This window comes from Heteronotia binoei, chromosome 14, assembly GCF_032191835.1.
Source record: "Heteronotia binoei isolate CCM8104 ecotype False Entrance Well chromosome 14, APGP_CSIRO_Hbin_v1, whole genome shotgun sequence".
Lineage (NCBI taxonomy): Eukaryota > Metazoa > Chordata > Lepidosauria > Squamata > Gekkonidae > Heteronotia > Heteronotia binoei.
Genome location: NC_083236.1, coordinates 57,924,638 through 57,937,349, shown reverse-complemented (window position 1 = coordinate 57,937,349; position 12,712 = coordinate 57,924,638). Strand labels below are relative to the sequence as shown.

At 45.0% G+C, this 12,712-nt stretch overlaps 1 protein-coding gene across 1 annotated transcript in view; it reads left to right on the top strand.

Moving 5' to 3' along the window:
• The window catches only part of TOX3 (TOX high mobility group box family member 3), a 184,335-nt gene that overhangs the window by 115,331 nt on the left and 56,292 nt on the right, over positions 1-12,712 (top strand). The window contains exon 2 of the mRNA XM_060254450.1: positions 12,186-12,251. Coding sequence (XP_060110433.1) covers positions 12,186-12,251 — 66 coding nt within the window. The remainder of the gene's footprint in view (positions 1-12,185; positions 12,252-12,712) is intronic.

Here is a 12,712-nt window from a genome sequence, read left to right as displayed (position 1 = left end):
AAACAAAAGGCAGGCATGGACTGGGAAGTTAAAATGGCCCTGCAGGAAGCTAGACTGAGTGGCGCTTGCAGCATCTCAGGGACCCAGGGCTTTTTTTTTTGTAGCAGGAACTCCTTTGCATATTAGGCCACACACACACCCCTTATGTAGCCAGTCCTCCAAGAGCATACAGGAGGCCCTGTAAGAAGAGCCCTGTAAGCTCTTAGAGGATTGGCTACATCAGGGGGGGTGTAGCCTAATATGCAAAGGAGTTCTTGCTTCAAAAAAAGCCCTGCAGGGAACCCAACTTTGTTTGCTCTGGTTACCAGCTTCCCTCCCACGACTGTTGCCTGCTGGGAACTTTCCTTGTAAGTCAAATGGCCAGTCCACCTAAACCGTTTAAAGTAGTTTTCGCTGAGTTGGGGAATGTAAGGAACCTTCAGTGGTTCTGCCTGTCTGAATTCCACTCTACTCGATATTAAGGTCCCAGATATCCTGATTTGCTTTCCATTGCAGTACTAACTAGGGTTGCCAACTGCCTGGAGAGGAAATATATATATATATATATCCTGTCGCTTTAATAAAGTGGAGGCTTACTGGGATGTTTTTACCAAGTGACATTGTTTACCACCATGCCATGAAACGCTTCCGCTCCCTATTTCCACGCGCTCTCTGTGTGTAAAGGGATGTCAAATGACAGCCAACTTATGGCAACCTGTAGGGTTTTCAAGGCCAGAGATGAACAGACGTGGTTTGCCATTGCCTGCCTCTGCATAGCAACCAGGGGGTGGAATTCTAGCAGAAGCTCCTTTGCATATTAGGCCACACCCCCTTGATGTAGCCAATCCTCCAAGAGCTTACAGGGCTCTTCTTACAGGGCCTACTGTATGCTCTTGGAGGATTGGCTATATCAGGGGTGTAATGGCCTAATATTCAAAGGAGCTCCTGCTAGAATTCCACCCCTGATAGCAACCCTATACTTCCTTCCTTGGTGGTTTCCAATGTAAATACTAACCAGGGTCGACCCTGCTTAGCTTCTGATATCTAACGAGATCAGGCTATCGTGACTCATCCATGTCAGGGTTTCCACACATTAAAAAGCTAAAGGTAGTCCCCTGTGCCCTTCTTAAATCTTCGTTCGCGAAGCCAAGCCGAGAGAGAGAGAGAGAGTCCCCTGTGCAAGCACCAAGTCATTACTGACCTATGGGCTGATGTCACATCAACTTTTTGTTACGGGGCGGTTTGCCATTGCCTTTCCCGGTCATCTACACTTTGCACGCATTATGCCCCGGTTATTTTTATTTTATTTGTTTGGAACTTATATTTTTTTGGGTGGCTTTTTCCCCCAAGGAGCCCAAGGTGGCTTACAAACGTACACAAAACTCCTACAATGAACTACATTAAAAACATAAAACCAGGATTTTAAATTGTTACTTGGGGCTGCTATTAATCAAATCCTGTCCTGAATAAAGCCATTGGACTAGATGGCCCTGAAAGTCCCTTCCAACTCTGATTCGGCTGCCTCCTAAAGATCAAAAGTGAGGGGTCCCGGCACATTTCCTTGAGGAGGACATTGCATAATCCGTGGGGCTGCCACTGGATGTGTTATTTTTCTCCAGGCATGTTGGCAATCACAGCACTTACACATTGGCAATCTGATTCCTTCCTCCCTCTCTCCTTCCCTCCCTCCCTCCATCCATCTTTGGATAACTCTAACTCAAGCAGAACTTTGGCCTGGATCACGTGGCTACCTTCCACTAAGTTGGGCCCATCAGACAATTCTTCCGCCAACAGAGGAAGATTTTGGTCCATTAGAGGAAGGCTCTTCCCCACACAAAGGATCATTCTCCACTGAAGGAATCCTTTATCCCTTGAAGGAAGACTTAGCAGAACAAAAACCATAGGATCCAACAGTGGAAAGGAGTCATAGGTGTGTAAGGGAGGGTACATAAGAAGAACCCTCCTGGAGCAGACCAGTGGTCCATGTAGTCCAGTATCTTGTCTCACAGAATAGTCGACCAATTCTTCCAGAGATCCAACAAGAGGGCACAGAGGCCAAGACCTTTCCTGATGTTTCCTCTCAGCACTGGTATTCAAAGTTTATGAATCTGAATGCTGAAGTTCCCTTTAAGCACCATGGCTAGTAGGCACTGAGAGACCAGTGCAGAACTAGAATGTTGTGGCAGTCCATCATAAGGGCTAGCAACTTGCTCTTTGGTGCCAGTTTGGTGTAGTGGTTAAGTGTACAGACTCTTATCTGGGAGAACCGGGTTTGAGTCCCCATTCCTCCACTTACAGCTGCTGGAATGGTCTTGGGTTAGCCATTGCTATCACAGAGCTGTCCTTGAAAGGGCAGCTGCTGTGAGAGCCCTCTCAGCCTCACCCACCTCATAGGGTGTCTGTTATGGGGGGAAATGATATAGGAGATTGTAAACCACTCTGAGTCTCTGATTCAGAGAGAAGGGCGAGGTATAAATCTGCAGTCTTCTTCTTCATCTTCTTGTTTACAAGCTGTGTTTCTTAGGAAAATGACTTCTGTTTCTAGCTTGACTTTTCTCCATTTCTAATGTACTCTCAAAGAAGCCCATGCTGATAGTTGCTCCATTTCAGCTGTCTTTTTCTCCCTTTTCTTAAGTGTGCGTGTGTGTGTTTTGCAGCAAGTGTACTGAGAGAGCAACTCTTTTAAGAACCATTAGTGTTCCTCATGTAAATCCGACTTTGTTCTCAGTTCAGCGACACGAGAAAAGTCTTATCGTGTCAGTTTTGCAGCTCTTGAATGAGTAATGAATAGTAAGACTGTGTGTTAAAAGTCACCATGAAATCTTGATTTGAGGGAAAGGAGTAAATGACTGCTGGAGTAGGTGCTTTGAGAAATGGCACGCGCCAGTGACATTTTATCCCTTTTATAATATTTATTTGTGGAAATATAAATCGCCACAGAGGTTGCCTGAGACAGACTGGCTATTTCTGGTGAGCTTTGGCTTAAATTTGCCCTGGGTTAGGCATTCAGGTGGATACCAAGTGCCAAGGTGAAAAGAACAGCTAAAATTTTCCCCATTCTGTCATGCTTATAGCCAGGGGTGGAATTCTAGGGGGAATCCTCAGAAAAGTTCAGTGAGCTTCTACTGAATTCAAGGCCTGCATATTTGCATAAAAACTGGAAAGAATTTGAATATTACACATGATAGATAGATAGATAGATAGATAGATAGATAGATAGATAGATAGATAGATAGATAGATAGATAGATAGATAGAGAAGTAAGTAGGTAGATAGATAGATAGATAGATAGATAGATAGATAGATAGATAGATAGATAGATAGATAGATAGATAGATAGATAGATAGATAGATAGATAGATGATAGATAGATAGATAGATAGATAGATAGATAGATAGATAGATAGATAGATAGATCACTGTATATTCCACCTTCCTGGAACTTTAGACTACTTACTGTACATTAGATGATGATTAGTTTAGAAATACGATTGAAATGCTGATGGTATGGTTTAACTCCTTAGATAGGATTGTCAACCCCCAGCTGGGCAAACCGGAAACTGCAGTGTACTGATTAGCAAACACTAGAAATAAACCACTGCTTTTTTATGTTGCAAATAAATGCTTAAGCAATTTCTTTCATAATGATGCAATTACAAACCAAAATTCATTAAATGTCCATAGAAAAATCAAAAAGTTATTTCACATCACTCTTGTAAGGTAGTACTTTACAGTCCACTGTCTCAGTTCTCCTTGGCTGGAAAGACGTAGACAGCACCACACTTGTATATGATTCCTCCTATGGGTAGCAGACCGAAGTCTGACAGGTGTGGCGGCTGCATAAGTCCTCGGTTCAGTTCTGTGTTTTGTTCACCTTCCACCGGCCGCTTTCTTTTAGCTTTGGAACCCGTGCTAAGGGCAATTGCTCACACATTACAATACAATGTTACTTTGCAGCTTGCATGAATGGTTCTCCATTCGTGCAAGCTGCAAAGTAACATTGTATTGTAACATTTTATTGTTCACTCTTTCGTGTCTCAACCTTGCTCCTGGCTCCACCCCCAAAGTCCCCAGATATTTCCTGAGTCAAACCTGGCAACCCTATATTATAGCCTTGTTAGTTTTTTTTCCCCCTGCAGCCAGAAGCTGGAGGTTCTCTTTCTTCTCTGCTCACCACCGTGTTTCTTCAGTTTGAGATCTTCTTATCCTGATCAGGCAATATGCTTTTGGCTACGCATTAAAATGCCACTTGTGTGTTACCTCAGGATTATCTATATGCAGGGCTTTTTGTTAAAAAAATTAAAAAGCCCAGTAGGAACTGATTTGCATATTAGGCCACACCCCTTGACACCAAGCCAGTGTTCCTGTGTGTTCCTGCTAAAAAAATTAACAAAACCCTGTCTGTATGAGGTCAGAGAATGTAGGTGGCTGTATTTGGCTGTTGATATTCATGGACAGAAGTAAAAAGTTAGCCTGGTTAGGGCATCTCATCAGGCCTGTATATTCACCTGCTTCTTCACAACTATCAAGGGTGGAATTCTAGCAGGAGCTCCTTTGCATATTAGGCCACACCCCCTAATGTAGCCAATCCTCCAAGAGCTTACAAGGCTCTTTTTTGTAAGCTCTTGAAGGATTGGCTACATCAGGGGTGTGTGGCCTAATATGCAAAGGAGCTCCTGCTAGAATTCCATCCCTGGTTATGGGAAACATTATGGCTGAACTCTGTGATAATTGATCATTTTTTTATTTCTCAGAAATTTTCATCCAATTTTGAGGCAGTCTGGTTTCCCATCATGGAATATTTATCAAAATATAAGGGTATTCCCGATTTGATTGATACACTCTGATTATAGCAAACTTATCAGATTTTAAATTCCTTAGACTATAGACTCTTTATTGAGAGAAAGTGTTTGAAACAACTGTGATCTAGACATCGAAAATTACCAGTCTGTGTTCAAAATATGCATATTTTAGTTAAAATGCTGTAATTTATTAGTCTGACTAAATTTATAACTATTGTACTGTACTATAATATTTTATCCTTTTATGTTTACGTTGTGAAAATACAATAAATTGTTAATTTAAAAAACTGAAGATGACTATGGATTGCAAAACTTCAAAAGATAGTAAGGGAGGGAGGAAGGGAGGAAGGAAGGAAGGTGCTTAGTCCTGAATTAGACTATTAAGAACATAAGAAAATAAGAGAAGCCATGTTGGATCAGGCCAATGGTCCATCCAGTTCAACACTCTGTGTCATACAGTGGCCAAAAAACTCAGGTGCCATTAGGAGGTCCACCAGTGGGACCAGAACACTAGAAGTCCTCACACTGTTGCCCCTCCCAAGCACCAAGAATACAGAGCATCACTTGCCCCAGACAGAGAGTTCCAGCAATATGCTGTAGCTAATAGCCACTGATGGACTTCTGCTCCATATGTTTATCCAATCCCCTCTTGAAGCTAGCTATTCTTGTAACTGCCACCACCTCCTGTGGCAGTGAATTCCACATGATAGAACTATCGATCTGTCAGGGTTCTGCTCTAATTGGTTGTGGCTTTCCTGGTTCTCAAGGGGATGTCTTTCAGATCAACTATGATCTGGCCTTTTAGATGCTATGGACTGAAACTGGGTCCTTGTGTCTACAAAATAGATGCTCTGCCACTGAGCCTTGGCCTCTCTCGCCTTTAAATCACAGGAATCTGCCTTCTACTGGTCTAGTAAGGACAATATTGTCTCCTGTGATTTCCAGCAGGACTCAGGCAGAGGTTGAGGTCTACCTGATCCTTTTAACTGGAGGTGCTGGGAACTGAACTTGTACGAGAAGCTGGGATTCCAGAAACTGAACTTGCATGAGAAGCTGTTCTGTTTTACTTAAAACCCTCCGGCTTCTTATTGTACTTCACTAGGGTTAGAACATAAGAGAAGCCGTGTTGGATCAGGCCAGTGGCCCATCCAGTCCAACACTCTGCGTCACATAAGAACATAAGAGAAGCCCTGTTGGATCAGGCCAGTGGCCCATCCAGTCCAACACTCTGCGTCACATAAGAACATAAGAGAAGCCCTGTTGGATCAGGCCAATGGCCCATCCAGTCCAACACTCTGTGTCACATAAGAACATAAGAGAAGCCAAGTTGGATCAGGCCAATGGCCCATCCAGTCCAACACTCTGTGTCACATAAGAACATAAGAGAAGCCCTGTTGGATCAGGCCAATGGCCCATCCAGTCCAACACTCTGCGTCACATAAGAACATAAGAGAAGCCCTGTTGGATCAGGCCAGTGGCCCATCCAGTCCAACACTCTGCGTCACATAAGAACATAAGAGAAGCCAAGTTGGATCAGGCCAATGGCCCATCCAGTCCAACACTCTGTGTCACATAAGAACATAAGAGAAGCCAAGTTGGATCAGGCCAATGGCCCATCCAGTCCAACACTCTGTGTCACATAAGAACATAAGAGAAGCCATGCTGGATCAGGCCAGTGGCCCATCCAGTCCAACACTCTGTGTCACATAAGAACATAAAAGAAGCCATGCTGGATCAGGCTAGTGGCCCACCCAGTCCAACACTATGTGTCACATAAGAACATAAGAGAAGCCATGCTGGATCAGGCCAATGGCTCATCCAGTCCAACACTCTGTCACACAGTGGCCAAAAAAACCCCCAAGTGCCATCTAGAGGTTCACCAGCTAGAACTCCTTCCATTGTGCCCCTCTCAAGCACCAGAATACAGAGCATCACTGCCGCAGACAGAGAGTTCCAACTATAAGCTGCAGCTAATAGCCAGTGTTGCCAGACCTCTGGTCCTGCCAGGGGATCCCCCAGCCTTTGAGGCTCCAATCTGCCAGCTGGCCGGCAGGGGAAACCCCACCCCAAACAGGGACATAATTGTGTCCCACTTGGACATCACTTGGAAGTGACATCATTGTGTTGCTTACGTTGTGTGAGAACAGTGGGGTTCTGCGGCAAACTCTATGGTTCTGTAGCAAAAAACCATAGAGTTTTTGCTCAAAACCTAGAGTGTTGTGCTTCTGTGTGATGTCATCGTGAAATGGCTGAAATGGTTCCAGAACCCTCCCACCAGCAGCAGAAGGATGCGGCAATCTGACAGCAATGAAGATCCTATGAATTTAGGGGGAGGTGTTTGTGACTTTAGAGCGGTTCCTCAGTAGAACAGGCTTCCTCGGGAGGTGGTGGGCTCTCCTTCCTTGGAGGTTTTTAAACAGAGGCTAGATGGCCATCTGGCAGCAATGAAGATCCTGTGAATTTAGGGGGAGATGTTTGTGAGTTTAGAGCGGTTCCTCAGTGGAACAGGCTTCCTCGGGAGGTGGTGGGCTCTCCTTCCTTGGAGGTTTTTCAACAGAGGCTAGATGGCCATCTGACAGCAATGAAGATCCTGTGAATTTGGGGGAAGGTGTTTGTGAGTTTCCTGCATTGTGCAGGGGGTTGGACTAGATGACCCTGGAAGTCCCTTCCAACTCTATGATTCTATGAAAAAAAAATTCTACGAAAAAGAAAAGTATTATTATGATGATTCTTGGATTCTAAGTGTTATCGCAAACCCCTGTTAAAGGGCTGAAAGTTAAAGGGTGGGGTTGGGAATGCCAGAGCTGAAAACCACCATTTTGCAGGCATCGCCAAGCTCCTCCCACCCAGCCAGGGCTGGCCTTGCCGCTAGGCAAACTAGGCAATTGTCTAGGGCGCTGGCCTTCTGGGGGCACCAAATCGTGCGCCCCCATGTGTCTCAGTGATGTCATCAATGCGGGGGAAGGCACCAGAAGTTAGCTTTGTCTAGTTTGCCAGACAGTCTAGGGCCAGCCAGACACCCACCCACCCCTGTTGGACTGCAGGCCAAACTTCCCTATGGAGCCGTTGTGCCATTTCCTCTTTAAGTCAGAGCAAAGGAGGCTTGGATTGCTCGAGTTAAAAGGGAAAGCTACAGAAACTCCATGATTTACGCTTAGAAAGACATTCCCCAATAAAGCAGGAACATGCTGGGTTGGCCAAGGCTAGCTTGATGTTCTCATCAGATCTCGGAAGGAGAAGAAGACTGTAGATTTGTACCCCGCCCTTTTCTCTGAATCAGAGACTCAGAGCGGCTTACAATCTCCTATATCTTCTCCCCCCACAGCAGACACCCTGTGAGGTGGGTGGGGCTGAGAAGGCTATCCCAGCAGCTACCCATTCAAGGACAACCTCTGCCAGAGCTATGGCTGATCCAAGGCCATTCCAGCAGATGCGAGTGGAGGAGCGGGGAATCAAACCCGGTTCTCCCAGATAAGAGTCCGCACACTTAACCACAACACCAAACTGGCTCTCAGAAGCTAAGCAGGGTCAGTCCTGGTTAGTCTTTGGAAGGGAGATCCCCAAGGAAGTCAAGGGTTGCAACGTAGAGGCAGGCAATGGCAAGCTACCTCTGAATGTCTTTTGCCTTGACATTCATATGGGGTCACTATAAGTCAGCTGTGACTCGATGACGCTTTCCACCGCCATGTGGTGTTCACCTGGGGGGAAATCCCTGCAGGGAAGAAGCCCTCCTGTCTTGAAGTTGCGGAGGTGTAATGATTGGTATCAAACTAGGAGTGGGGCGAATTGCGTTTAGTAGCAGCCCCCCACTGGTGGAACCAGCTGCCGGAAGAGGTTAGGGTGGAAGACCACACTCTTCTAGCTTGCTTTCAGCTGACCTTTGAGACCTATAACAGCAGGATGAATCCAGGAAATACTGACGTCATCGTAACTGAATAACACCAAAAGTTTATTAGCACAAACTGTTTTAAATTGTTTTTTATTATTTAATCGATTTTATTATTATGAGGTACCAGTGTGTTAGTCCTTTACTGTTATTATGACCAATGTTGTAAGCCACCCTGAGCCTGCCTCGGCGGTAGGGTTGCCAAGTCCAATTCAAGAAAGATCTGGGGACTTTGGGGGTGGAGCCAGGAGACATTGGGGGTGGAGCCATAAGCAAAGTTGTGACAAGCACAATTTAGCTCCAAAAGAAGTTCTGCCTATCACATTTAAGGGGACCACATACCGTTTTAATGCCTTCCTTACATTAGAAATAATGAAGGATAGGGGCACCTTCTTTTGGGGCTCATAGAATTGGACCCCCTGGTCCAATCTTTTTGAAACTTGGAGAGCATTTTGATGAGACTCATCAGATGCTACACTGGAAATTTGGTACCTCTACCTCAAAACACAGCCCCTCCAGAGCCCCAGATACCCCAGGATTAATTCTCCATTATACTCTATGGTCCAGCAGACATTTCCCTCCCTCTCCCCCCCCCCCGTTTCTGATGACCCTGCAGCTCCGGAAGGCCTCCATATCGGGGCTCCCCCGCCCCCACCTGGGGATTGGCACCTCTACTCATGAGTTGCTGAACTTTCAAGGTTTTCATAGTAACACAGGGCAACCAAAGGTTCAAGTTTATCTTCACACTATGCAAACGACCTCTGCAAGGACTGTGCAACAAACGGAGGGTCTGGGCTCCTTGCTCAGCCATTGTTCTGCCTACTCCCCCCACCACTTTAGCCTTAAAGACGCAGACACACCATCCAAAGAGGAAGGCTTTCTCAAGTAGAGACTGAAGCCTCCGGAGGGGAAAAGTCACATGGTGGCTGTGGGGGCGGGGCTTCCCCCCACCGGCCAGCTGACTGGGGTCGAGAAGGAGCCTGGGAAAGCGGGTGAACCCCCGCTGGGACCTGGGGATTGGCAAGCCTACTTGGCGGGGAGGGCGGGGTATAAATTTAATAAACTTAAATTTCACTTAAACTTTATATCTCTCTGGTTGCGAAATTCACTGGCTGACCTTGGTCCAGCTCTCAGACTGACCATACCTACAGTGCAGCGAACAGATGAGCATGAAAGAGAGGCAACCGTGTTGTAAGTCATCCTGAGCTCTTTGGAGTAAGAGTGAAATTTAAAAATGAAATTGATGCCGGTGTGGACATGTGTAGCCAAAAGTTCTTACAGGGAGTGGATGGGTACAGGAGTAGGCCCTTCTAGGGTGCAGTGGAAACTTGGCTTCTGCATAGCAAGAGTCATTCACTGAATATGAACTTGTGTGGAGCGAATGATAATCCAGGACAGTTGTCCCCGATTCTTCAAGAAGGGATTGCTGAGATGTGGATTACCCTCGCCCTTTTGTTCCTTGTGGATGGCTACATCCACAGAGGAGAGATGTAGTTCACAAGAAGAAGAAGATATTGGATTTATATCCCGCCCTCCACTCTGAAGAGTCTCAGAGCGGCTCACAATCTCCTTTACCTTCCTCCCCTACAACAGACACCCTGCGTGGTGGGTGGGGCTAGAGAGGGCTCTCACAGCAGCTGCCCTTTCAAGGACAACCTCTGCCAGAGCTATGGCTGACCCAAGGCTATTCCAGCAGGTGCAAGTGGAGGAGTGGGGAATCAAATCCGGTTCTCCCAAATAAGAGTCTGCACACTTAACCACTACACCAAACTGGCTCTCCATATCATGGAGAGCATATCATGGTAGATCAAAAATTAGTGAAAGCATTTTTTGTATCTCCTCAAATAAAGTGACACTGCCCCCCCGATAAGCCATTTCTTGCATCTGGACCAGAAAAGTGCTACAAATGTGGTGGTACAGGGTTGCCAGGCCCAAGCAGGGTTTCTCTCACTTTTGGGGGCTTCAATCCACTGCAGGCCAGATCACTAGCAGAGGAAACCCCACCCCCCACCATGTGATGTCCCTGATGCGATGATGTCACTTCCAGTGACATCATCATTCCAGAGACGTCGCACAGGGATGCTGTGGTATTTGGGTAAACTATTGTTTTGAGAGCAAAAACCTCCAGAGGTTCACCCAAATAACAGAGTGTCCCTGTGGACAGAGTGTCCTTGCCCACTCCCAAAATGCTCCCTGAACCCCCCTCTGGACAGGCAAGGGCACCTGACAAACCTAGGTGGTACTCCTGTGTGTCTAGCACAGCAATTTGGCAATTTGAGGTTCACAATTGATACCTGAATATGAGAGTTCTTCAGCTCCTTCAGTGGTGAATATAATGCAAGAATGTGTATATATTTGTTAGTTGTATCTTTTCATGTAACATGGTTATACAGGCTTTTTTAAAAAATAGTTTGACAAATTTGCAGGAGGTGGTTCTGTCAATGTCTGTTATCATTTAGCTGGGCACTGTTGGGTGTTGACGGCTGTTGCTCTGATCCAGCAAAGCAATTCTGATGTTCCTCCTGGACCACAGGGGTCTTCAATCTGTTTGAGTCTGTGGATGCTTTTGGCATTCTGACAAAGGGTGGCGGGTATAATAACAAAATGGCTGCCACAGGAGGTGGGGCAAGTCATAAAATGGCTGCTGCAGGGGGAGGTGGAACCAACAATAAAATGTCAGCGAGCAAAGTCATATATGACCCTTCCAGTACCTCTTCGACATTTCAGACAGAAGCTCTGTTTAACAGGATGCATTTTTGCCCAGCCAATCAGAAGCCTGCCTAGCCCAACCTGCTTTCTGAAAGCTCCAGGAAAGGTGTTGACCTTTGGACAGGGGACCCCTGTTGTATAACATTCACTGAATTCTTGGAAGTCTTTATATATAAATCTGTCTGTATATCATCTTTCTATCCATTCATCCATCCATCATATATCGTCCGTCCATCCATCCATCCATCCATCCATCCATCCATCCATCCATCCATCCATCCATCCATCTATCTATCTATCTATCTATCTATCTATCTATCTATCTATCTATCTATCTATCTATCTATCTATCTATCTATCTATCTATCTATCTATCTATCTATCTATCTATCTATCTATCATCTATCTATCATCTTGTCTCAGCATTTCTGAAAATGATTCAATTGCCTATCCAGGGTATTCGCTGGTGCTGATTTTTCTAGGTCTACTAAGTTTGGGGTTGATGGGTCTACTAAGTTTGGGGACATCTGTAGCCTCTGGTTTCTTTCTCCGTCACCCACATCCAAGTATTTATTAAAATCCAGATGGCACAATGCTCCGTCTGAAATGTTAGCACTGCCAAGAGCCTGACAATATAATATTATGAACTATGTTGTTCTACTAGTATTAGAGACAGTTCTTAAAACTTGGGGGTTTATTTATCCTTACGCTACGGCCATATTCTGTTGGTGCTCAAAACCTTATGTTCCTTTGTAACGGGCTGTTTTTATATTAAAATGTTGGTTCCTATTTGTTTTTGTTTCTTCCAGTTTGGCAACAACAACAGCTACATGAATATGGCGGAAGCAAATAATGCATTTTTAACTGCAAATGAGGTAGGTATAAGTGGGGTATGGGGGTGTGAGTGCGATTCCCTCCCCTTCTGCTCTCAAATTCTGGTTGTTGTTTTTTTGCTTTGAGGTTTGTTTATTTTAAAGATTTTCAACAGATGATGGTTGAAGTGTTGTGGGTTGGTGGGTTTTTTTTTTTTTTGGTATGTGTTTTATGGAGCACAAAAATAAAGACTTTAATGAAAGAGAAAACAACCTGATAGCTCTCCATTATCAGTCAATTTAGTTGTCGGTAAGACTGTTACTTACATAGCATGTCAACAGAAATAAATCTGTCATCTGTCTGTCTGTCTACCTTTCTTTCTATCCATACAGCCATCTGTATAAATGTATGTGAGAACAGCAACACATAATATAACTAGCATATAATAATATAACCAGAAGGAAACAAATGAAAGGCGCAGTAGGTTTACATCTTTAAAGCAAACAGTGGAAGCAGTCGTTAG